This window comes from Scomber japonicus, chromosome 5, assembly GCF_027409825.1.
Source record: "Scomber japonicus isolate fScoJap1 chromosome 5, fScoJap1.pri, whole genome shotgun sequence".
Classification (NCBI taxonomy): domain Eukaryota; kingdom Metazoa; phylum Chordata; class Actinopteri; order Scombriformes; family Scombridae; genus Scomber; species Scomber japonicus.
The window spans coordinates 27,427,542-27,455,530 of record NC_070582.1 but is presented as its reverse complement, the minus strand read 5'-3'; the positions used below and the strand labels follow the sequence as shown (position 1 = coordinate 27,455,530).

General features: G+C 39.5%; 1 protein-coding gene across 1 annotated transcript; it reads right to left on the bottom strand.

Annotated features, from left to right (window-relative positions):
- lonp2 (lon peptidase 2, peroxisomal) lies at positions 1-22,219 on the bottom strand. The gene is made up of 17 exons (XM_053318555.1): positions 21,924-22,219; positions 20,153-20,288; positions 19,265-19,378; positions 16,737-16,868; positions 15,281-15,403; positions 15,027-15,190; positions 14,849-14,943; positions 13,128-13,246; positions 12,875-13,014; positions 8,736-8,877; positions 8,307-8,457; positions 7,365-7,491; positions 5,600-5,739; positions 3,041-3,126; positions 2,194-2,401; positions 1,898-2,088; positions 1-1,814 (listed from the first exon to the last, which is right to left on the bottom strand). Exons 1-17 carry the CDS (start codon positions 22,154-22,156, stop codon positions 1,584-1,586), a joined length of 2,532 nt encoding a protein of 843 aa, XP_053174530.1. The 5' UTR covers positions 22,157-22,219; the 3' UTR covers positions 1-1,583.
- Between the last annotated feature and the right edge of the window lie 5,770 nt (positions 22,220-27,989).

The window sequence follows — 27,989 nt, the reverse complement described above, 5'->3', positions numbered from 1 at the left end:
GGGGGACGATAAACCACACTGCACGCTGGTGTTTCACATCAGATCTCTGCAGGGTGAGAAGAAAAAGAAAAATCCCATCTGTGGCGCAGAGTTAAATATTCCTTTTTTCTTCTGTCCCTCGGGGGTGAATTCAGCTGCATCTCCATGTACACAAACACACACTGGTACTATTTGAGTGAATTTGACACAGTCACTCAATAAAAAAAAAAAAAAGAACATCTGAAAAACCCAAATGATTTCAAGGATCTTTAATTCAGCTCTGCTGTGCTGTTACAGTTGTGACTTTAGTATTAAAATAACCAGTCATGTTGTATTTAAAAGTCATTAATGCTAAAGTTTGCTTTTATATTAATAAGGAATTGCAACCCATCCTTTTGTCAGCACATCACTGGAAACACACATCATTCCAGATACCAAAAGATGCAAAAAAACTGCATTTTGTATTAAAGACAATGTAGGATCTCTGATGAGACATAATTATACATACTTCCAATACAGTCAAACTAAATGTAGTCTTACGTTAGTTGTCATATATTCAATACTGCTTTTAATCACCAGAACCAACATCTGCAAGTTACACAAACTGTCCAAAAATTGGATGAAATCTGGCTCCACTGGTTTACAATGTGTGACTGTGGGGGGGGTCCCATCAAAACCTGTTGGTGTCTAGAAAAATAGTCAATAAGGTTACAAGTAAATGAAGCTATTCTTATTCCAGTTTGGGTTTAAAGAAAGACGAATATCTGCATTTTTAAATCAAACTTATTCCATCTATGCAGATCAGAATAGCATGAGGCCACTTTGTGATAATAATTCAAAATAAATCATTATACCAGCTGTTATCTTTTACTGAAAAAGTCTCAATTCCATTCACTCTGATTATCACTTACTGCTACTGCAACAATCAAATTGTCACCATTTCATGTCACGTTGCTGTATAATAAACGCATCACTTGTGTTTATGTAGCTTATAATTAAGAAGTCTCACATGGACATGCTTGTTGATACCCATCTTCATGTTAGGGTTCATCCAGGATCACAAATGTGAAGCCAGCGAACCCAAAGAGAGTCAAACTAAATTAAAGCTTGTCATCTGAAACTATCTGATCACCATCATTACTGCTTTACTCACACTTTACAGCACAAACAAGAAATCCATCTAGCTAAATCAGTGCTTGCTAGTGTGTTATGACATTAATAAGCTAACATCCCCTTGACTTGGCTACAACAATGCTATTAATATAATGTAAACAGCCAAGAAAACAGCAGCCAGTAAGCGGGCTGGTCACCAGAGGCTGTGAGTCGACGCCAATACGTGATGTAACTTTATGTAACACAGACCGGTTTGTGCACTGTCCATGTAAGTAAACTCTCCTACAGGTTGTGTGTTAGCTTCATTCAGCTCCTTAAAACAGGGTTACGGATAGATAACATACATGCCTGGACGACAGATGTGCAAACTATTAATCATGTCATTGCATATCAGAGAAATACTTGTTAGTCAACACATTGTCCAAGCTCAAAGATGACACTCTGTTTGCCTCCTCTGGTTTAATCTTCATATTGTCAGTGTGTGTGTATCATTACAGCTTGCTGGTCAGCTGAGGGTGTGTGTGTGTGCTGGCTGTCCCGGGGAACCCTCCATCGAAGGCGGCGCTCAGCACCTCGTCCAGATTTCCTGCTGTGATAAAGTCGAGGTTGGCTCGGACGTTGGCCGGAAGCTCCTCCAGGTCCTTCTCATTGCGTTTCGGGAGGATGACGCGCTTCACTCCTGCCCTGTGGGCCGCCAGGACTTTGTCCTTGATCCCGCCCACCTGAGGAGGACAGAGCGGTGCAATTGGTTAAAATGGTTAGACGGATTTATATTGGCAGCGTGTGTTTGGATATGATAACTCACAGGCAGCACAAGTCCTCTTAGCGTGATCTCCCCCGTCATGGCAACGTCTGATCTGACTAGCTGGCCGCTAAACAGCGAGGCTAGGCAGGTTACTATGGTAACACCGGCAGAGGGGCCATCCTTGGTGACAGCTCCAGCGGGGAAGTGGAGGTGGATGTCTGTCCCTTCTAACGGATCTGGACCCCCGACCACTGTTCAACACAAACACACATGCATATTGTCTGCACACCTGTAAAGCCATATATATATATATATATATATATATATATAGTACATATGTAAGTGTGTGTACTTACTGTTAGTAAGCTGGTAGGTTTTAGCGTTAGCTCTGAGCCAGCTGATCGCCAGATGAGCGGATTCTTTCATAACGTCTCCCAGCTGACCGGTCAGAGTGAGCTGACCTTCTCCTTCTGTCCGGCTTGCCTCCACAAACATGATCTCTCCGCCGAGGGGGGTCCAGGCCAGACCCAGAGCCACACCTGGCAGGGTGAGGCGCTCCGACACCTTCCAACACACACACACACACACACACACACACACACACACACACACACACACACACACCTGTAAAGCTGTATTTGATATAACGATGAAGAGATAACACAGCGAGCGGCCTGTAATCAGGCTTCAAAAATGCAGGAATGATGGAAGAGGCCAACATGACCTTGGTGAGAGGAAGGGAGGAAACAGGGGAGGAGAAATGGTAGGAGGTGAAGGAGGAAGGAAGAAGTTGGAGGGATAAGAAGATAAAAGAAAAAAAGGATGGGGGGAAAAAACAAGAAAAGAAAACAAAGAGGAGAGAATGAGACAGGAAGAGAAAGTAAAATGAGTGCAGAAGACAAACTGTTATGTTTCACATCATACTGTATGATGATGACACCTCCAGTGGCTGCTGCATCCCACTACTGTGCTTTCAACCACGCGGACTTAATCAACTGCAGCTGTTGTGAAGCTGAAAGATTCATGAGCCGTGAGGACCGATGTTGACAAGTCGCATAAAAAGAGGAGATGCAGCTTTCTGTAACTCACTACATGTTTTGTCTTTCTTTTTTTCCTTTCATCATGTGGATCATGAACACTGTTAATTATGTGCAGATGCAGGTCAGTCTACCTCACCTAGCTCTTCCCCCTTCTCCTGCTTACCTCCATCTCAAACAGCGGAGGTCCCAGGATGTCTTTCAGGGCGATGTGGTCGATCACTATGGGCATCTCTGGGGGAGCTGCCTTGTCTGAACACACGGAAGAAAATGAAAGATTCATGTCACTGTGTGATTGTGGTGAAGAGTAACTGAGCTAAATATGTTCCAGAGAGAAAACCACGTAACACACATATCCCTTTAGAGACTTTCTGTTAGATGTTGGTCTTAAAGGTAATTCATCATGCAGCAAAACATCTGCTAAAAGCTTTAAACACAAATGTCCTTCTTGTTGTGAGTGTGTGTGTGGTCCCACTGGAAGTGTTAGGTAACCAAATACATGACTAAAAGAGGAAGAATATGTCTCATTTACATGAATTTTTCTACACTCTTCAGAATGAAGGAAGGAAAGAAGAAGGAAGGAAAGAAGAGTTGACGATGTAGAGCTGCAAACACACGGTCATCAATCCAACTTTATTTACATAGCACTTTTCATACAGGTTAATGTAGTTCAAAGTGCTTTAAACCATCATTTCCATAAATGTGTAAAACTTGTAATAAACTGGAATGAAGTTGGCTAAAAATGTCTAACACAGAGTTATACCTTATGCTTTATAAACAATCAAATTAGACTGGGTCAAAATTGACCCTGGAAGACAAAAGTTGCACGGTCCATAAGAAGACAACAGGAGGGTGTTGGAGGAAGGTTAAAAATATATTACAGACGAAAGAAACATGAATAAAATCAAGAAGAAGATCAAACTTATAGAATGATAATACTACTAATAAAATAACATAAAATAAAGTAAAACTAAATCTGAAAACATTAAAACAAATACATTTTTTTTTTTTTTAACAGCCCCATAGAGCAAACACACACCGTCCTGTTAGGAAAATGCATTTAACACACATCATTCACACACATACACTGATGTTCATGTCAGTGACATCTTTTACTTAAATACTTAAAAAAAATACAGACAAACAAGCACAAAACTACTCTGATGATATCTTGTCTTTTTATTACAGAGTCTGGCTGAATTCATCCTGCTACAAAAAAAAGTTAAATCTACAAGTAATCAACTTCAGATTCATAGTTAAGTTTGGGCTAAAAATGACAGGTGTGAAGATTAGATTATACATCATAAGACTGCTGGTTCCAATTCAGACTAGTGCCATCTAGTGCCGAACTGCTGCAACTCCACAACTGCACAGGTGTTTTCACTTATGGAGCCTGACCAGAGCTTTCCTCAGGACTGCACGCTGTGTTGCAGAGATTAACATCTCTGATATTTTGATTGGTCACGGTGGGAGAAGAGCAGGTCTAAGTAATAGTATTAGTGATGACTCTGGTGCATGAAATTGTCCCAGTGACCTGTGGCTGTTGTATACTGTTCATATTCATTACATCTGAACTTTCCCTGCTACAACTTTCCCTGTGTTAGAACACCTACTGTGAAAAAGTACCAACTGGTACACAGAGTTTAGTGACCTCAGGTGATTCAAAGCACAGCTCCATCTACCGTTAACCTGAGTAGACATCTGATCAGCCACGAGAACTGACTGGGAAATATAGTATTGATAAGGTTAAAGTATATTTTCCAATTCCTTCCAATTGTTCAATTATCTTTATTGCTTTAAATTTGTTCGGCTCAGACTCTGTTAATTCCACCTTAAGAAGTTGAATATACTTATCTCACTATTACTCTACAACTATTTATATATTTGACAATATTTGTAAAAGGTATATGTCCTGAACTGTATCTGTGTGTGTGCTTATGCCTCTATTTATATCCATTTATTTATTTCTACTTATATGTGACTGTGACACATAAAATAACCACGTCTGTCCACACATCCACTACAACAAAAAGCATTCAATACAAATTTGGTCACAAAAATTTAATAAATTAATAAAATTCTGCAGGCAAACATATCCTGGGTGCTGGGAGATGTCACTGAGTTGTTGAGGTTACCATGGATACATTTCTGTTTTTGGTGTAGCCATGGATACACCTATTATGGAGCCATTGTCTGGCACCACAGGCTAGTGATTTATTTCAGCTCAGTCATGATCTTCAAATCTTCATAAGACCTTCGTGTGTGTGTGTGTGTGTGTGTGTGTGTGTGTGTGTGTGTGTGTGTGTGTGTGTGTGTGTGTGTGTGTGTGTGTGTGTGTGTGTGTGTGTGTGTGTGTGTGTGTGTGTGTGTGTCTTTGAATAATGCACAACCAGCGGGTTACTGTAATTTAGTGTATGATGATGATGCATATGTTAACACTCTCTTGTATAGCAGATCTGAGTAGATAAGACTTATGATAACTCTGATTCCACTTTAAATAGAGTGACACACTTACAGAAAGGGTGTTTTCTGCTATTTTTATGCAATTATCTCATAAAAGCCGAATTTTAGGCATAATTTGATTCCTATTAACAACTTCTTAATGAACCTCTTCATATTAAAAGGCGAAGACTCAGAAGAAGGATAAAGCCATGCTGTTTTTTTGTATTTCTCTGATGTGTATATAGAGAACACATGACGTGTTGATTTAAACTCAGGTTCTCACCTCCCTGCTGTGCTGCTCCCTCGGGGGTCGCAGCCTCTGACTTGGTGACTCTGTGGCCTTCAGCGACCTTCACCGCCACAGCTCGGCATATCGCCCCGATCTTCCTCTCGAGGGAGCGCACTCCTGCCTCGCGGGTGTACCTAAAAGAACACACACATGCACATAAATGAATAAAATGATGTGACTGTGAGATGAGGTTTCACTAGTACTGTTGTGTATGTTTTTCAGTGTATAACAACATACCACTGTGTGCTATATATATTCACCACCAATGTCTCAGGATGTGATCTGGAACCCACAATTACCACCAGCCAGGAACTAAAACTTACTTGCTTTACCACCTTGTTTCAACCTGTAAATATAATACCTCTCTTGGGCACAGAATGAATGTATGAATCAACAAGAGTTGGAAAATCAAGCAAAAACACCCTTTCAAAGCTGATTGGAGTTGACAGAAATGGCATGTGAAGTTTCTACTGAATCCTGTCCTCTTTTCTTTTTTCAAACTGCTCCAACCACTCCTGTGTTTTCTTGTTTTTTTAAAGATCTAGCAAATAAAATCAGAACAATCCCCTCAGAGGACAAGCACCAAGCTGTGTGTGTGTGTGTGTGTGTGTGTGTATGTGCTGTTGGCTGTTTCTATAGTAACCAGACTGGAGTGCAGCGAGTATTATAGAGAGGCTGTGCAGGTCTGCAGGCGACATACTGTTCACCATCTGGAAGGAACAGCAGCCTCTGCATTCAGCACTTGTATGTTTTTTTTAGTAACATGCCAGACAGTTTGATCCAGCTCTATGGATAAAGATTACTATGAAATATCACAACAGTGCTAAACCACCTTGATCACACATTAGTTGTTAATCATTTGTTGATTGACAGGAAATTGATCACATATTATAATATTCCTAGCATCTTGTTGTCAATGTGAGGCTGCCACATGACCAGTGCAGGGAAACACTGCATCCAACTACACATAAACCCCAGTAAAACCACAAGCTGTCATTTCTATGCTTCTGTTTATTCACAGATTAAATATAGCAATAGAACATGTCTACTAGTGAGCTTTAGAGGCACTAACATAGGTTTGCAGTAGGGCTGCAGTTAATGATTATTTTCATCATCAGCTAATCTGTTGATTTTTTTATCCATTAAATCGACAAAAGACACCTGGTCTATAACTTCTCATAAATTGGTGAAAAATGTCACTATTTCCCAAAACCTCAAATCAGGCCTGTCACGATAATTATCAACTTATCGTACAATAATGTAATAATCAACTTCATCATGTCTATATCTGAGTGTGAGTGTGTGTGTGTGTGTGTGTGTGTGTGTGTGTAGGCTCTTCAACAGAGATCCCTCATTATAGCTGTACAGAATATCTGTCATTAAGCCTCCTTTGCTTTAATACACTGAGCCAAACAAACCTCTAATAATTTTGCCCCTGTGTGTGTGTGTGTGTGTGTGTGTGTGTGTGTGTGTGTGTGTGTGTGTGTGTGTGTGTGTATGTATGTGTGTGCTTTTACAGAGTGTGCTGGTACTATAGAATCAGAGGTGTAGCTTTTGCACAGACGTTCATCCAGCTTATCGGTGTAGCAACTCTGTCCCGCAATGTGTATACAGAGCAGCGAGGCAGAATAAAGGGTGCAGCATTCCCACCTTTAACAGGCTGTGTAAAAGGGGCTTAGGGTTGTGTGTGTGTGTGTGTGTGTGTGTGTGTGTGTGTGTGTGTGTGTGTGTGTGTGTGTGTGTGTGTGTGTGTGTGTACCCGGCGATTATATCCTGCGTTGTGTCTTGTGGTATATGCAGCTGTTGAGGTGTTAAACCGTGCTGCTCCAGCTGGTTTGGGATCAGATGCCGGTGAGCTATCTCCACCTTCTCCTCCTGAGTGTAGCCTGGAACACACACACACACACACACACACACACACACACACACACACACACACACACACACACACACACACACACACACACACACACACACACACACACACACACACACACACACACACACTAACTTTAATAAATCATTGCCTCATATTATACCATATTGTGAAATTACATCATGGTTCTCTCACATTTCCAGTTCGCACATTACACATTCCTTAAGTTGTTCTTTCAATTTGTGCCCTCCATTTATCAATTTACACCTTCATATTGCTTAATCCATTCATACCGATAGTATAGTGGTAGGACCTTTATGACACAGTTACATTGTGTCAGCATGCAGATCTAAACGGATATCCATCCTTCTACAAACAACAGCACCTCAAACTCTGGCTGAGAGTGAATCCAGATTTATTTTGATCTTGGAACGAGACACATGAATATATTCAAAGGTCCAGCCTTTGTTATCTTTGACATGCCTTTGTTTTAGAGAATCAAACTGTGGTGATAGTACAGGTGTCCTCCTCAGCTTCAAGTTTAAAGAACTTCATGGCTACAGATGAATAAAAGTGCATAGATAAAGAACTGTGTGTGTGTGTGTGTGTGTGTGTGTGTGGTTGTGTGTGTGCGTGTGTGAGTGCGTTTGGATACGCAGTCGGACATGGAGTCGTTTCATCTGTTTCCCTGACTACTCTGCAGTAAATTCAGTACCCTCTGTTTATGATTAGCTGTCACCACAGCACAGCAGGATTTTGGAGCGGAGATCAAATGGAAACTGATCAGAGGGTTTCCTGCGAGACACTCACTACTTGTAAACCCACCTGGTACCTGCAGCACCTCCATCCTGTCCAGCAGGGCGGGGGGAATGGTCGCTGTGGTGTTCGCCGTGGCAATAAAGAGCACTTGGGAGAGGTCGAAGGCCACATTAAGGTAATGGTCTGTGAAGCTGTGGTTCTGCTCTGGGTCCAGGACCTAAGGGAACATGTAGAGAATGTTCCAGTATGTGTGTTTGTTTGTGTGTGTGTGTTTTGCGTTAGCTAGCTGAAGAAGACCAACACACAGAATCAATTACAAGAAAGCTTGGTAAGGATGCAGATCAAATACTTATTAGCAGTCTAAGCAAAGGTTAAGCAGTAGGTCAAGCATGGGAGTGTGTTATGGTTTGCTTTAGAGGATTTATATGCAGTTACGACGTCTTAATAAAAAAAAAAAACAAACACACAAGTCAGAGATAGAGAAACAGAGCTGACCTCTAGTAGAGCAGCTGCAGGGTCTCCTTGCAGGCTTTTCCCCAGTTTGTCCACCTCATCCAGGAGGAAAACTGGATTATTGACACCCACCGTCTTCAAACCGTTGACGATGCGGCCGGGCATGCTCCCCACATATGTACGTCTGTAGAAATGGACAGGATTTTTTTTCAATTTTTATTTTTATTACGTTTCAGTTAGTGAGTTTACTTGTTTAAGTTTAGTTTTTATTGTTTACAAATGTTTGCTTTTACTTGACTTTCAGTATTAGTGTTAGTTTTTGTGTTATAATAATAATTAAAGCTGCAAGCAGCACTGAATGGGCCCTCGTAACACTGTGCATGCTGGACTGCAGCACAGTCTATTGACACATATCGTAAAAACCGGAGTATGAGTCTCTCTTTTATTAAAGACTGGTTTATTTGATTGCACCAGTAGATATTCATTTATAAACACTTGCGTTTATATTACAAAACCCTTTCAATTTACTTTTTTCTAAAACACAATCAAAACACACACATATTACACCTGAAACAGTGTGTTAGGTTAATGGTTAATGGTTCGATAATGATTTGTTTAACTGAACTAGACCACTTTATTAAATCAGACTGGGTTTGGATTAGACTATGAGTTTAAATTAAGCCTTTTAAAAGAACACAGTAACTTTACATATTTGATACAGTGTCTATCTGTGTGCTTACTGAGTCCCAAAAACTCTTCATCAGAGCTGTCGCTGTGCGCAAATAGTGTGCCCAAGTCACAGTAAGGTTCACCAAGCGCACTGTCCTCAGACTGTGTGTCAGTCCCAGAGTCAAACAAAGCATCATCCTCTGTTCCATCCAGTGGAAATACAAGCTACTGAATCTTAGGCTTCAGATCTGTGCTCATACTGTGTGTCTCTACCACAGCTCAGTAAAAGCTACTTATCTGTGCACTTTTGCGCATCACGCTTCAACATCTGCTGCTGTTAGTCGGGTCAGTACGGAAACATCACAGCAACTGGTGTCTGAAATACTTCTGATCAACACATAGAATCAGCACCCAACAGTGAACCAGCCTGGTTTTCATTGTTTCTTTTTACGTACAGCATATGGCATTAATGAGTCATCAATAGCCTATTTTCATTAGCTGCCGACACTATCTTTACAGTTATTGTTACTGTTCTTAGTATGGACGACCTTTTATATACCTATAATCATATCCAGATCCAACCTCTCTCTGTATTTTACTGCTGTATAGGACACACCGGTGTATAAGACGAAATAAAGGGGAAAAGGGCGCCAAAATCGCAAATTTGAATCAACATGGCTGACTTCCTGTTCAGCTTAGGACATGCCTCCAAGAATTTTTTTTGTGAATCTTGACATGATGATACATATGTATACCAAATTTAATTTGTCTACATCGATCTGGAGGGAGGGGCTTCAAATTTTAAGTTGGCCAAGTGGGTGCCCTTGAGCCATTTTGACATGCTCATTTCTGCTAAGCATAAAATATTACATTTCACCAGATCTGGTACATGTTTAAATTTTCACGAATCTTTGGGCATGTTTTTTCCTCATGCTTATTGAGTTGACAAATTTGGCCAAATTGACAAAGAATAAAACTAAAGACATTTTATGTATATTTGTATTTTATTTAGAGTATTTAGTTCACTATAATAACCTAAAATAATTATAATAATCTTATATTATATTAATTATATTATATTAATATACATGTCAAGGTGAACATCATGTCTTGTCATGCCACAGTGTGTTATTGTTGCACAGTCATGCATCCATCCACTACTTTTAAACATATGCAATGCATTAGCATTCAACAATAGTATAACTTTACAAAAGCGAGAGCAGACATAATGTAATCCATGACAAATGAGCTAATTCAAGCAAGTTTCCCATGTTTACAAGTTCAGAGCATGAAATGTGGTTCAAAGACAGTAAATAAAAATACAAAAACAAAATGGTTAATAAGAAACTACTGGAATGGTCGAGCTCTCTGAGAAGTTAGTAGTTTTTTAGTTGAACAAATTGTATAATGGATGGTTAAAGAACTTTTATCTTTATCTCTTGCCCTCCTGCTGTTGGTATGTTGGACACATGTTTCTGATCTGGCTTAGAGTAGGTGTAAACTCTACCTTTAAAATACCAAGCCTGCTGGATCAGCCTGCAATCTGAGATGAACTCTACACACACAAAGGCACAGAGGCAGACTCCAATACTGTGCCTGTCAATTGAACCTTAGACTCTGTGGTTTGCGTCTGCAGTGTTTCCCACAGGTTGAAAATCTAGTTGAGGTGGTGGGTGGCATGGCATCTGACCCATGAGAATGCAGAGTTTAAAGCAGTTCAGAGAGGCGATGTCACCTGGATTATTTTCTGTAGCTAAAATTTACATACATCATACTATAAATTACATACATCCCCTAAGTGCTACACAGAGAAGCCTCCTATTCCTCACTTCCTTCCTCAAGTAGAGCTAATGTATGAGATGCTGATCTGTGTTTGTTTTTACAGAGCTCCAAATCATTCCTAATAGAGGCTGTTAAAGATGTAAGTACTATGTCATTAAGCAGAATGTGAGGAAATACTAAAAAGAGACCTTCCCTGACTTTCTGGGTTGCCAATAACAGCCTGTCAACTGATAGGAATGGTTTTGCTGGGAAAATTGAAACAATGTGACATTTAGGTTTGTTTAGTTTTTTTAACATAATTTTTTGGATATTTTTTGCCTTTATTATTTATCATTGGCATAGAGGCTGACAGGAAACAAAGGGACAGAGAGAGAGATGCAAAAAAGGTCGCTTGCCAGACTAGAACCAAGAACATTGCTGGTATGTGGCATGCACTGTAACCACTCGGATACAGGGTACTCCAGGATATTATTACTGCCAAGTATGTGAAATATATTGTGAAATTGTGGTTTTAGCTGATGTTAGTGCTATTTGAGTTTGAGCAACAGGATGCCGACTAAATTAATGGCCACCAGTGTCATTAAAGAGAAGGAATTTCTGATTCTTACATATTGCACCTTTAACAGACTGGTCAAAGGCAACCTCAGTGTCATGGCTCCTGAACTGTAATGACTTTTTATTGACTTAAATTACTGAGGATATTGTATATATAAGTCATGTGCACATCAATGTACTGAAGTTCATTATGATAGTGTGTGTGTGTGTGAGTGTGTATATATACACCAAGTATAGTAATTTAAGAAAAAAAACCTTACAACATGATCTGAGAGAAACACCACTTGGTCAATGTTCAGATTACAGATCTGAACTATTTTACAGTCAAACAAAGGCGACGTCTATCTGAGGTTACAGCATCACTGATTTATCAGCTTTTGACATAATTATTTTTGATGTTGTAATTTCACAATTACTTGTCAGAGGTCAAGATGATTTCCATAGCACCAAAATGAGACATGTTGAGAAACTAAGGTCTGATTCCTCAAGTGGCGCCAAAGCCTATAAATGTCTTCCAATCTCATGTTACAAAATTCTGCTGCCTTTCATGTGTAGGACCTTAAAATGCACATGTGTGTTCTAATCACATCATTGACCTTTTAAAAATCACACACAGGTGGACTCCAAGGCATGCTGGAATGATATCGGCAGGATTCATCAAGTAATTCGGTTACATATTCATCCCATCTGTCAGCCTGATCTGAATGGACTGAATTTTAAAAAAAGATTCAAATCTCCCCTGCGACAGGAGTCTCTTAAGACAAACTTAAAACAGATTATTTTCAAAAATGAGCTTTAAAAATAACTTGATTTTTTTTTTATCATGGGGAAGATTAATCGTGTTTAAAATGTCATCCAAATATTTGGCTTGTCCAACACTGATTCCTCTTTAAAAACAACAGCACTCATACTGCTGTGGCACATTATTTCCAATTACCCAAGTCCTGAAACTAGATTATGATCTGACCCACCAGTAAAAATTCAGTAAAAAATACTTTGACTCCAACGTGAGCGCAAAGTCAAACTCATATCTTTGAGGTATCCCAGGAGTACATTTACATGTAACTGCTGGCCTTATGTCTACTTGTGGCTTGTCAAAGACCCTCACTACAACCATACAGGGCAAACTCAACATGTACTCTGTGGTTGTGAAACTACAGTGTAGATGATCATACCTGTGTCCACGGATGTCTGATTGGTCACAGACACCTCCTAGAGCAATGCGGTGGAACTCTCTGCCCAGAGTCCTGGCTATGGAGCGTCCTACGCTCGTCTTACCGACTCCTGGGGGCCCCACAAAGCACAGAATGGGTCCCTAAAGACACAGCGGCAGTATGAAATCCACAGAATTATGACTTTAAGAAATTAGATCCCTGTATATTATAAAGATTTACATGTTTAATGGACTAACTGATCTACAAGACCCACCTTGAGTGAAGCCTTCAGTTGTCTAACAGCCAGGTACTCCAGCACACGTCTCTTCAGCTTGTCCATGGCATAGTGATCATTGTCCAAGAGGGTACGAGCAGCTTGGATGTCAAGACAGTCTGACGAGTGTGTGTGTATGTGTGTGTGAGAGAGAGAGAGAGAGAGAGAGAGAGAGAGTGTGTGTGTGTGTGTGTGTGTGTGTGTGCAGATTGGGACATGGTTGAGATTGATGTACCCAAGGAAGAAAGAGAAAACATTGCAGTTACTGAGTGAATGTGATGACAGAAAGGTGCAGAAACTGAGTGAAGAGAGGGCAGCAGGAAATAAGAGTGTCTGTGAGAACTTTCCCACAAGTTGTCCAAAATGCGTGAGAATCCCTTTGAGTTAAAACGCTGTATAACAGCGGTATCTACTCTGCTGCACCGGTGGGCCTTTTGAAGCCAGGCACTGCAACTAACTGATTAGTTAAACAGATTTATTTGCAGCACATGCTTCAGCTATAACCTTTGACTCTCCAATTGAATGAAAGATGTGATCCACTTTTAGAATCAGCAGTCTCCACTGATCTGAGGTTATTTGTTATAGGGACAGTCTGTGGTCCGCAGCAAGAACAAAGCAAAGCAGTCAACTCTGTGTCTGTGCGTATTATTATATCACTTTCTGAAACCTATTGGCAGCGTGTCATTCTGATACACCATAAACAGGAAGATGATTGCCTTTGAATTTTGATGGAAATGAGTCTGGGTTCACATTTGGATATGAGTGATACCAAGTAAGTAGAATAAAAACTTGGAGATGACAAAACTGAAATAAATTGATATTAATGAGAAACAAAACAGTATACCAAGAAACAAAAGAATTTTAGACTTAAATTTTAGAGACTTTCAAATGAGTTAATAGCGTTACTTGGGCCACTTAGGGGCAGCAGAACAAGTTGTGAACTCTCAAGTTGTTAGAGCTAATATGTTAGCCAATTATTGCCAATTTACACATCCTGCAGATATGGAGCCACGTTAGCATTCTTAAGGATCATGTTTCACGTTGCATCATGAACTCAAGTCCAATATTCACTCTCTTTTTAGCTGTGTTTTCTTCTCCATTAACTCCTGAGAAAAACATCTGTCTCTTAAGCTGCTAAATGCTCCACAGTGTTCACCAGCTATTTGCTAACTTTGTCTGCTAACTGTGGTGCATTTATGAGAGCTTTGTTTTCTGGAAAAGAAGTTGATGAGAGCAGTGGGAGTGAACCAAAGAGTAAAATTGTGAGTTATAAAACCAAAACAATGAGCTGACACTAAAATGCACCTTTCAATTTAAGTGCAATATGAAGACTGAATTATACATTCATCAAAAAGAGAAATTTGTCCAATCCATATTCCAATGAGAAGAACTCAAATCTTTTCAGTTGCTCAATTCAATAAAAAAGCTGCACAACAGAAAAATATGAGACTGATTACATTGAAATATTGGGCACAGTCGCCACATGTTGAGCCTTGCCTTGAATTAAAACATAGAAACACAGGAGAAAACTTTTAGCTGAGCTCCATCAAAGTCAAAACATTTGGTTTCTGATGATGCCAAAGCTGTCACATGTCATTACACTTTTAATTCTTTGGCTGTGGTGCAAAGACATAGCTGAGGACTATGAGAGATATACAGATATGCAGTATCTGACGCAGCTGGACTGGACTCTGCTAAACATTGGTTGTTGCTTTGTTTACCTTTGGTGCTTTTGCTCCATGGCAACTCTACCATCAAATCCAAGTAGTTTCTGGTCAGGGCATACTCAGGCATGGACTGAGGCATCTTCTTCAATCTGAGTACAGATGAGCAAGATTAAATGTAATACGCGTCTGACTGTCAGGCAGGACTCCTCAGTGAAATCCCAGGAAAGCTCACCTCTTGAGCTCCTTGAGGCAAACCCTGAACGCAGCCTCAGGCATGTTGGCCCCGTGGACCTTCCTCTCCAAAGCTGCAGTGTCATCTCCATCGTCATCTTCATCCTCCTCATCCAAATTGAACTGCCGTCCCGGGAACACTCCGCCTTTACGCACCGACAGCACCTGAACAGATGGGACACCGAGGGGAGTTTACAGTCATATAAATACAGATGTTTTAAGAATACAAAGGGGAGAAGCACAAATACTTGTTACCCTCTTCTCGTGGTCGGGATTCATTTTCCTGGTTTTCTGCAGCAGTTTTAGTCCCTCTATCTGTTTGGTCAACATGGGCAGAGCCTTCTTAAAACGCTCCTCCAAGCTCACTGCATCCAGGACCTTCACATCACATATGGAGTTATAAAAAGTTCATTTCAAACTTTAAATTGCGCTCTTTGGTGGCTTTTGGTTAGGACAGGTTAAACTACTCAATACTTTTAAGGTATCAACCAAAATAAAATCGATACCAACTACTGACCGATGTCTGCAATCAGTCCTTTTTGCACCCAGAGCTAGAAGATAGGACTATTTGCTCGCAGCCAATCAACACAAGCATTCTTCAATTTAATGCGATATGTGATTGGCCCACTGCCACAGCAGCTACAACCCGTCTGCGGTGGCATTTGATGCAATTTAATGCTTCTATTCATATGATGGGGATCGCATGAAGCACTCAGTTGGTATCAGTATCACTTTAAGGGTATTTGAATTGGTACTGGTATCATAATTCTTTAAACGATACCCAGCCCTACATTTGGGGGTAGCATAAAAAAACCCAAACTGAGAGATATTGGTGTGTGTACTGTGTGAGATGATACCAACCAGGGCCCACCAAGATGAATTATACAGGTATTCACCGGATCATTTAATTTTTCTACAAACCAAACTGACCAGATCAATTGGAAAGATGCTATAATTCTGTCTCTTTACATACTCTGTCACATCAAGGACCTGATTTACTAAGATCCCAAATAGTGGGTACTAAATTGTGTGCACAGTGCTATAGATTGCGCGTTTCGTTTGTGTGAGTTTTGTGGGTGATATACTAAAAATAACTGCATACATGGAAACAGACAGCAGTATTTAAATGAGGGTTTTGCGTGTCTGAATGGAGAGTTTGGACGAGCAGAAAGCTGCAAGCACAAAATGAAACGTGATCAGGTTCTAGTGGAAAAGGTTAACAAATATATTGAGTTATAAAAAAACAAACAAATATTAACAGAAAAACCAAAAATATTCCACTCCAAAATTATTAATACAGGTGGAAAACTCTGTCCTGTACGTATTCTGTCATTGTGCCTCCTTCTCCTCCTCTCCACAGTGACAGCAGTCATCTGAGCACAGTGAGCAGATGGTTAATACCTGTCCTTTAAAAGGTGTCATTTATAGACACAGTTAGTGTCAGAAAAATTACCTTCAGGTTATGTAAATCACAATGCGTATGCTAAATAACATATTTGCATTTTCTCCTCCCTGTATTTTGCACACTGGGGTTGAAACGCCCCATATTACATATTTATTATGGCAAACGTACTAAATGGACAACGCGTTTTATTTTGCACAGTTGCAAGTAGATCAGCTTGCACATTTTTACACACGCAGACCTTTAGTAAATCAGGCCCCAAGTGTTTTGTTGAAGTTTGGGAGACACAGACCCAAACAGTCCCTTCACCTGTAATTTCTCCTTGTTTGAGGTGCGGATCATGGAGGCCACTACATCAGGTAGGGTTTCTCTGGGCAGGCTGTCCAACAGACGCCTGAATTTAGCCACCACTGGAACAGACATGTCCAACATACCTAACAACTGCACACACACACACACACACACACACACACACACACACACACACACAAACAAACACAGTAGGATTAGATTTATTGACACCATTAAGAGCGTTTTCAAGTCAAATTCATTGTAGCATGCTGTTGCTGTCATCACTGTTTACTGCAACAGCACAGTCTGTTTCTTGTTATTTTGATCAGTTTTGACATTCAGAAAACTCAGAGTTTGCCCAGTGAGAGTAAAAACCAGCTCAAACATAAATTGTGAATGAAAACACACACCCGTCATGTGATTAACTGGTGAATGATGAGCCAGCTGGTAAGTACTTAAAATAAAGCTTTTGCTCATTGTGAAGGATGTTTTTGTGCAAAATATACACAAAATAAAATGGCCAAAAGCAACATCTTAAGGCTAAAGCAGCAATGATGAACACATGCAGACTGTTCTTCCCACAGATGAGTGTCTTTTGTTTCCTGCACAGCCAATTCTTATTTTGGTGTTTCAAATGAATAAATGTTTAATATATTTACACCATTTTGTGTTTTGTTTATGTACCTTTTGAAGTCTTTTAAGAAACAGTTTGACATTTTGGGAAATATTCACATTCTTGCTTAGAATTAGATGAGAAGATTGATGCCACTCTTGAATCTGTCTGTTCATGTTCCCATGAAAGACACCCTAACTGCACCAGAGAGCTCCTTCAGCGACAATAACAATATAATCTCTGGTACATTACCACTCAATACTAATATTACTGTTGTGTTGCAAATAATGTAAATAATGTCACAATTATTAGTTTTTTATTATATACACTCTACTATTACTGTTAGTTTTTGGTACTTATTTATTGCTCTTTATTCATTCTTATTGATGCTCTTCTATTTTTACTGTCCACTTGCTGCTGTAACACTGCAAATGTCCCCATTGTGGGACTAATAAAGGAATATCTTATCTTGTCTTATCTTATAAGTATCTTGAGCGAGTAGTCGGTTAGCTTAGCTTAGCCTAGCATTAATACTGGAAAGAGGTAGAAACAGCTAGCTTGTCTCCACCAAAGCTGACAAAACCTGCCATTTAGCACCACATTATATCTCTCCCTCCTAAAAGAAAATAAATGGGCTGCATACATGTTATTTATCTCATTTATCAGCTCAATGTACAGACATACAATACAAAGAACTGCTTTTCTATGTGCATTTATGATTATGTTTTTTCCAACAAAACTATGCTAAGAGTCTCTACTACTGCTTCCCAAGTAAAAAGATTAATTTAATCGACCACAACAAACATAAATGTTGATTTAAAAAAAAATTGGAGAAGTGATATTTTCATCTGCTTTGTCCACAGTCTCTCTGTAGTGCACTGGTTAAGCTAACAGCTAACTATAAGCAAATCAAATCAAAATTCTTGTAAAATTAACTTCTTGCTGATATTTTTTTTGACATTTTAGATTTCTTCCCAGTGAAATATTATTGTTTTTATATAGTGACTTTGCTGTTGTTGCACTGTTGCTGGTCTACAAACAATCTACTCTTATATTTATAAGGAAACACTGGGAGGTTTAAAAATGCTGCCTCTATTTTTAAGCTTTGTACTAAGCAAAAGTAAATGTCTCCTGGCTCCAGTTACATGTTAAGTGATGTATCCTCCTAATCTAACTCTCAGCAAGTAAGCAAAAGATTTCCCAAAGGGTCAAACTGTTTCTTTATTCCACTCTTTCCCAGCTTGCACGTGAATGCCTGCTGATCGTCAATACACAAACACTGACAGTGTGTTGATGGACTTATACACACACATCCAGAGGAACCATCATTATCTGGGCTGTACATACATCACAACTAAAAATGTGACACAAATCAGAGGAAAATGTATAGCTCTCACGTTTTTGGAATATGTTCCCTGGTGGGAAGTTTTTATGGTAATTTATTAAAAAGCCACTCTGTCAAGCTAAATTCTCCTCCACATTTCCTCAAGATTTATTTTAGTGGGATGAAAAACAAACAGAGGGCACTTCCATTATTGCCTGAGTAACTGCTGTGAGGATGGTATGTGTCCACTGCCATGACAAAGTGAGGGAGGATGGTTACAAATTCCAAAGAAGGTAAAGAAGGTAACCTTTAAACCAGCTTTTTCTTCTTCCCATAAACCTCTCTGACTTTTTTCATATGAATGTTTTAACTCAGATTCACCAAATGTTATATTAACTGGACAAACTTTTAATGAATAGCCTATCTCAACCTGATGTAAGCCACTCATCATTAAGCCTGTCAAAATAATATATATATTTTGACTTATTGTATGATACATGGACATGACCTTGATCCATTTTAAGAAAAGTGACTGATAATGCAAGTAAATATATCGTCTAATCAAAGTAGTTATCGTGACAGTCGTACACACACAAACACGCCACACACCTGTACAGCAGCCAGGTAGAATTTGTGGGACAGCTCCCCCAGCTCTCCATCTTGTGCTGCTACATCGTCTGTTGCTGGGGTTGTATATTGTTCCAGTTTATCCAACTGCTCCACCTGCAATTAGACACATACACATACTGTGTACTGGATACAGACATACATTCCTGTGTATTTGGAAGTTCGGTTTTGTTTTTGGCACTATGTTTCCAACAAAATAGAAGCTATTATTAAAGATACAGTGAGTAGGATTTATTGGTATCTAGTAGTGTGGTTGAACATCTGAATACCCCTCCCTCACCCTTCTCTTAAAAGGCTGTAAGAGAACATATGGTTTCATATGAAACTCGTGAAAAACAGGAAAGGGCAGTGTTTGGTTTGTCCATTCTGGGCTACTGTAGAAACACGGCAGTGCACAAAAACAGGATTCTTAATTTCAGGTGTTTATTCACTAATTAAAAACATACTTATGAAAATTGTATTCAAAACTTCATTCCATTAGAAATTCTACATACTGCACGTTTAATACAGTCAGTGAAACAGGAAGGCAGCTGTTACAATGCTTTACTGAAAATAACCAAATTAGCAAATTAAAAGTACTGCAGAGATTTTGACCTCTAGTAGTACTATAGAGCAATGTTTTTATGAGTGAGTCCCTATTCTCAGCTCCTGAGGAAGACGACTAGCCAGCAAACAGATAATAATGCTTAATTCAAAATATCTTAAAGTATTGGCCAATTCTACTTCCAGCAGTCAGTTTGACTCACTTTCACTCTCCTTTAATATGTAAGAGCAATACTGAGAGGATGACAACATTAGGTAGCCACAAATATCCACAGTATTAAAGCTGTTAAAGTGTTTAAACAGAGTCTGATCATAAATAAACTTTACCTCTGCCAGCACGAAGGGTCGCTCCTTCAGCAAACTCGACACACTAAAGCGGCACAATCCTGTGATGAGGAGGGTATAATGGGGCTTTGGCCAATTACTGCCAACCACCTGCACTGCAATCCCCGCTGTACCGATTCTACAGACAGACAGACAGACCGAGAGGGGGAGAGAGAGAGAGAGAGAGAGAGAGAGAGAGAGAGAGAGAGAGAGAGAGAGAGTGATGTGAAACAGAGGAGGAAGGCTTTGACAGACAGACAACTTATTGGAGGAATTCAGCATCCCCTGATTTTTAAAAGGGACATTCCTCAATGATAAACGATGATTTTACTGTCTCCCTTAAAGTCAACCAACGTGTAATTGAATTAAATGTAAAAATGTACATTAGCAGGACAATACATCAAAGCAACACTGAGACACACTGCTGACCCCAGAGGAATGTCTGGATGTTGAGCAGATTAAGACAAACTAACTCAACTTCATGTAAGAAATAAATGTCTGCACTTTGAATCATGCGATGACATGACCGAGTACAGTAGGGCAAAAAAGCACACAAGTATACAAATCAGTAGCTTCTGGAGACATTACCTGACTCACCACCCCCCTCCCAATACACACACTAAATATGTTTCTGATTATGGGCTTGCAGGTGCCAACATATTCCTGGATGTGATGTGTAAGTGGCTGCAACCCCAACATACAGTAGATGACTGTAGCTGTGTGTGTGTGTGTGTGGATGGTGGTTGATCTGGGATGCAGTTTAAAGGTGTTGAAGCCCTAAATCAAAGACCCTTATTGGAGGAAAAGTTGACTGGAAACCAAACATTTAATCCCTCTTTCCCCCAAGCATCCACTCCAGATTCCTGTGGTCGAACACAACAACACGATGGATAAACACGTCCAATTCTTTTTCTCTCTTTTTATTTATCCGAGTTTGATCCATATAACTAACTGGAAAGCAACAGTTGAGTGCTCAGTACAGTATTTCCAGAAACTGGAGCTGATAGAGAGACAAGTCATCCAGAGACAAATATATGCTACTTAGTAACCAGACTGGCCTGGTTAACTGCTGGGGAAAGGTTAAAGTCCATCTCTCTGTGCTTGGCTGACTGTGTTTGACTGCAGGGCCGTAGCTGAGCTGTAGACTTTTCTAGAACAAACAGCATCATTTGTCAGACATTATTCATTATTCACATTATTCATTCTTATTAACATTACAATTAGCCTGTTAATAAAATGGCGTGCATAGCTAATACTAATTTTTGGGGCATGATAATGAAAAGCAAATCATGGGTTAGGGTTAGGGTTAGGGTCATTATCAATATCTGCTTGTGAAAAACGATGTTAATTTGAATCCATTTGCTGGTCTGCTGCTCCCACGGTTCAGGGAAGGTGGAAGATCACAAATGAGCGTCAAAAGGAAGCACAATAATGTAGGAAGATTATGGCCATTTGGGAAGGGAAGATCAGTTATAACTACAAAAATTCACACGTGCATCAACATGATAAATGGACATTCATATACTCTGGGGCAACATTCTTGCCTTATAATGGATCATTTGGTGTGATAGAACTATGTCTGGGCCTCTTATGCCATAACTCATATGGAGGCCCTCTAGGAGGGTCTCGACCCTCAGGTTTGGGGGTTCTGTGCAGCCAGCTGACATGTCACACCTGCAAAACAACACTCTCTTTATCTCTCTCTCTCTCTCTCTCTCTCTCTCTCTCTCTCTCTCTCTCTGGGTATCAAAGATATATGCTCAGTATTTATTACTTATGCAAGGTGGGGAGGTCTTCCGTGTCGTGCTCTGGGTCTCTGGTGTTGGGAATCACTCCTATGATGGTGCTTTTCAAGGAGGTCCCCTTCAGTAGTCGGTGCTTCACCAGGTGCATATTCCGCGGAGAGTCCACGCTGAACCTGACGGTAGAGCCCGGGAGGAGCACTCCTTCATGGGTCAGCATTAGCGGGAGACGGCTCGGTATCTGAATTCCACTACCGGAGGACATTGTCGAGGGTTGTCAGGCTCCAGGTCAATGTTTTGAACGGTTCATTAATAAACAAACGCTCACTTCCGCTCACTAGTCTGTCTATCAATGTCAACGCCTTTTGGGTTTTTTTTCCCACCCGCATTCTGAGAAGACCCGCCCCTATCTGCCTCTGATTGGCTCGGATCCTGATATTCTTATCCTAACCCAACCATCTCAGGGATCATACTGTGATCTAACCAATCTAAACAACGAAGGCACCGAAGACGAGCCAATCTAAAGCAGAAAAGGGCGGGTTTTCACGGAATGCGGGTGGCACACAAAAAAAAGCTAAGCTCCCTGGGTTGACAACGGCCAGTAGAAAGGGACAAACTACATTATGCCATAACATCTTTACAGTCTATGCATAACATTCATTTTGCCGCAAAGAATGCGGTAAAGTTTGTATGGTGTGTGTGCGGCTCTTTTTATGTTAGGCACAGGGCAGGCTGCGTGTTATGTATTGGTCTGTACTCAGTGATGATAAATTGTACTTAAATATAATCTTAAAGTACTTAGGCTACTTACTCATGTACAATATCTCCCTTGTATTTTAGAAGGAAATATTGTACTTTTTTATCTCACTACATAGCGATTTTTTTCCTACAAAACATATGGTCAAATAATAAATGATGATCCTTTACTGTGGTTTTAACTACATTATATACTGCTCAATATATATGAAGGAGGTAAATTACCTCCACCGTGGCCAGATACAAACATTGAAATAAGATAAGATAAGAGGTACTTTATTAATCCCTTAGAGGGGAGATGGAATGTCACCTTCACACAAAGACAGCCAACATATAGCAAGGAAACATACTCAGGCAGTACAAGATACGTGCAAGGCACCACATCAACATCAATCAAACAATCCACAATGGGTGGTCCTTATTGTGCAGGATGCTACTGAGTTTCCTGCCTACTCTCTTCTCCATGGCCACCTCTAGTGAGATACTTCCTATGTTTTAATGCATCAGTAATAATTATACAGTATCATAATATTTAATGATATAACTGTCAGGAGCCAATGTGGTGCATAATTAGAATGTTTTATGTAAGTAACTGGGGCATTGAAATAAGACTACTTTTATATTGTGGTATTGCTATTTTCACTTGGCTTAAAGATCCCGATACTTCGACCACTGCCTGTTTGTATGTTTCTGCATATTTCAAAGTAGCAGCCTAATTTTGGAGGACTCAGAACATTTTTTTACAGGCACAATCTGTGATCCAAAAAATCAAGAGTACACCCAAGGTTACAAATACATGAATGTAATCTCCTTTTACTGCAGAACCTCCCATAACTCCAAAGATTTTTATAATACTGTAAATAGTTTGGTTCCCATACAAGCCCCTTTTTGAAGAGAAGTAGCTTTTTTCCTTGCAGCTCTGCCATGCACACTATTGGTGTTCAATGTTTTCCTGATGGTGGACTCATGAACATTGGTTGTAGCCAGTGCAGGAAAGGCCTTTAGTTTCCTAGTCGTTACTCTAGCGTCGTTTGTGGCTTCTCAGACGAGTACACACCTTGTTCTTAGGGTTTTCTTTGTTGTTTGACCACTCCAGGGGACAGTAACAAGTACAACAGTGTTGAACCCCCTCCATTTGAGATCTGAGAGAGTTCAAACTCTTTAGAACTGTTTTTTTAAGTATCCTATCAGTAATTCTTCTTCTAAGGTCATGAGAAAACTGCTTTGTTTGAGCCATGATGCACTTTCACAAACCTGTGTTTTGAAGCTCAGATTTTGATAAGGCCAAGATTTCTCTCAGACTCACTGTTGATTTTCATCCCATTGATTGAAACGCCCAAGTGAATTGATGATCCAAGAGGTTCACATACATTTGTCACACACAAATATATAACATTGGATAATTTTCCTCAGTAAATAAATGAACATGTGTTTTTGTCTCATTTGACATGGATGGAATGGAATAGATGGAAAACACAAGCTAAATATGACAACACATGTATTTCCTAAAAAGATGCACTCCACCTGTTTTACCCATGAAGTTCAATTCAGGCTGTGGAAAAAATGTATAATATCATCTGTGGAAGGAGAGCTCCCAAGTCAAGTAACCCCAATGAGAGTTTTTAAATGTAAGCCTGCCTTATAAAGTGGGGGTTAGGGTTATTGTTAGGGTTAGGGTTTTGAAAGACAAAGTATTTAGGTGAAGGAGGAGGTCTAATTAAAGGGTCTATTGAGTTGCAGTTTTTGGAACTTGACCATTAAGTCTACAAGCTTCACCTTTAGGACTAAATAGCAGCTTTAAATTGGATAGAATTTATTTTTAAAAATCTGCCTCTTGTGAGACTTTATGGAAGTCAAGTACTGAAAAACTGGAGCCATAATACAGCTGGAGTTTGTTTAGTTCTCTTAGTCACCATATGATAGCCTGATACTTTAATAACTTCAATATACTCAACACCAAATTTGTATGAAAAGTTAAACACAGGCACATTTATTCTTCTTTTTCTTTTTCTTGTAATAATGACTGGACTCTGGACACAGGTTTAGTTGATAAAAATAGCGATTTAATTCATATTTCTTTCATAAAAGTATGTCACGTAGGATTATACATTTCTAAAAAATAAATAAATTCAATATCTTGCGTATAAAAAAATCTGTTTCTAAAATCTATCTTCAGACCACAGACAACAACCATCCTCATGTTTGCAGTTATCATCTCTCTGTTGTTGCCAGTCAGCTGTGGGAAATATCACTTTATGTTCACAATAAGGGATCCTTGAATACACCTTAAAACGCTCTTGTGGGTACAAAAAGACAACCATACCGTTACATATGATTGATAAAGTTATAATAAAAATACACTTACTGCATTTATAGAAATACACCAATAATTATCATTCATCTATTACATCATGATAGAGCTTCTTTTGCATATGAGAACCAAGTTTAAGCCCCTTAAAAAACATATGTAAGCTGTCAACGAGTTCTTTTCAGGTTCAACCCATAACATAATCACTGAACATCATCACTCTCCCTCCTAATGTGTGACACAATTAGGCTTGCAAGGCTTGAACATACATCATATATGAAGTCAAGAGTGAATGCATGAACTGAAACTGCACCATTCATACATACAATGAGCAAACAGATGCCTGATGTAATCTTGGGAGTAAGTTTTTCTGAGACACATTATTAAAAAAAATACCCGAAACAAGTCAAACATGATGTTAGGTTTTCAAATTGTAATGCAAATTTTAAAAATTACATTTCTAACTGAGTGTTACTTTATATATTGTTTGTGTGTGTGTGTGTTTTTTTTTAATTGAATATTCGTTTATTTGACCATAAATCAAAAAGCATAGCAGTTACAATGTCACATATTTTAAATGCAAAACAATTTCAAGTGTGTTTTGAAAATAACAACTGCGTGACAAACATCCTGTTATAATAAACAGCCTCAAAGTTAGGCCAATAGTAATAAAAGGATGAGGGAATATAAATTGACTAAACCAGCAAGTCAAGATTTGCAAGCAACGAATCAGGTGCATTGAGATGGAAGTCACTACCGCTGCGACTCGCGTGCGTCTTAGAAAAAAAAAGTTGCATGAAAACAGGTTGCAGCAAATACAAACCTGAAAATAAATATATTTCACCCTAGTTGCCCAAGTTCAGAAAGCTCTAATTTCTATATTTTCAGTGAGAGGCTTGGTGTGAGCACAATCCCTGGTTACCATTTGATCCTTGTAGTTATGCTGTTTACATCCTTACATCAGCACACCAGAAGGTGGTCATCTTTTAGCACCTGGTCCATTTTAAGATGATGTTTTAAAATATCATAGATGGTGCATTTAGTTGCACACCTGAAACTTCTATTTGTTGCACTCTTATGTGGGGTTTATCAATGTATATAAAGCATATATATGTAATGTCTGTGGTAAAATAGTTATCAGAGGTGATGCATGACTGCTTATCTCAGGCGTATATCTTATTGAACAAGAATTACATTTTTAGTTAAAGAATATTCATTCATTTTCCATACTGCTTGTCCCCTACAGGGACCCAATCCTAGCTGTCATTGGGCCAGAGGCAGGGTACATCCTGGACAGGTCGCCAGTCCATCAGAGGGCTAACATATAGTAGATGGACAACCATTCACACCTTTGGGCAATTCAGAGTGACCAATTAATCTAAACTGCATATTTTTGGTCTGTGGGAGGAAGCTGGAGAACCTATGCAGGCACGAGGAGAACATGCATACTCCACAGACTTAAAGAATGCAATTTCACAAAAAATGGCCAAATTGAAAGAATGAATGGATTATTACATGAAATACATCATGATTCCATGAACCATGAACAGGATTTAAAGCTGCATTTACCCAACCATCATTGGAAGACTTCCTCTGTTAACCCACTTAAAGGAGTGCAGTTTTAATTTTTGGCCATTAGGAAGTATGACTTGTCTAAATAAGCCAAGTGTTTCACAGGTTTGTCATTCAAAAGCCTCCCAGAAAGGCTTCTGGTGTTGTCTATATGTCGGAGGCATTATACATGAGTGTGATCATATGAATCTAAACTTCAGCAACATTCAGAGATTAAGGATGCATTCCAGCCCCAGATGATTTAAGTGGGCCTTCAGGGGCACCTCCCAGCAGCCATCATGGACATCACCAGCTCTTTACAACAATGACTAATCATAGCTGACTGTATTTCCCTAAGTGTGAAATGAATTCATTTGCTGAACTAAATGCAAAGCTGGGTTATATTGAGATGCTGGTAGCTACAACTGCCTGTAGGTGAAATTAAAACATTAGCCGCAGGGCGCGCAGGTGGTCGAGCGGTTAACAGCATATGCCATGTACGCAGCGGACCCCAGTTTGAGTCCTTTCTGCATGTCACACCCCCCTCTCTCTCCTGTAATTTCCTGTCTTTGTACTTTCAAATAAAGGTGTCTATGCCAGAGAAAATCTTTAAATAAAATAAAATAAAATAAAAAACATTAGCCTCCCACGTCTCTGCTAAATTATCTTGCTGGCTAGCTAGCTTTGTTTAGGTTACTTTAGTAGCTTTAGAATATAACTTGTGCTGAAAACAATAGGTTATTAAAATGCCACAGAGACGTACTAAAGTCTGGAAGCAATTATTCAATCCCTCACAGTCGCTTATGTTTCGAATCCAACAGATGCCCTGCTTTCTGAGCCCAGCTGTTATTCATTTACCTGTTTCTTGTGCCAACTGACCCCTTTCAGAAACATGGCCACCATGCACCGCAGTCAGAATATATTAGGGCAACAATGTGTTTATCATTGTTTTGGCTCAGCTAAAGCACACTGACTATGAAATGCAGCAGTATGAAATCAAAGAGCTGACATCCTGTTTTTCGGCTTTAGGAATTAGCAACTTAAGAATCTCCCCTCTCTTTTGTGAGTGAGGTAAAGCTTATAAATACCAACTGCTAGAGTTAGAATATCATGGCTTTACATATTATAGAACTGAAAAGGGCTTGAGGCTACAACATCTGGTAACATGTGGTAAGAGTCATGGAAAATACCACTTCTGTCAATGTGGGCAATACTGTCAAAGTATGTTTGCCATGTTGTTTGTGATAAAGGCTGATTTTTCAATGGACCTTAAACATGGCACTGACTGGGGCTGCAAAGCTGATTTTTTTTGGGACCAGGGATAAAAGTATATGCCACAACAAAATCCAGCTAAAGGACCATACCATACCATAACATCAGTGTTCTATCAGTTGCAATCCTATTTTTTTCTCAGTCATTTCTCATGCTATGTTTATTTGAACTGCTTGTCCTAATGTTTCTCCCATGCATTATGTAGGGTATG

Excerpts from the sequence above, each read along its gene's own strand:
- lonp2 (XM_053318555.1), bottom strand. The coding sequence starts at position 22,156 with ATGTCCTCCGGTAGTGGAATTCAGATACCGAGCCGTCTCCCGCTAATG. Across the intron at positions 20,289-21,923 it reads GACCTCCCCACCTTGCATAA|AATCGGTACAGCGGGGATTG; the intron begins GTAATAAATACT and ends GTCTGTCTGTAG. Across the intron at positions 8,458-8,735 it reads CTGCAGCTGCTCTACTAGAG|GTCCTGGACCCAGAGCAGAA; the intron begins GTCAGCTCTGTT and ends ATGTTCCCTTAG.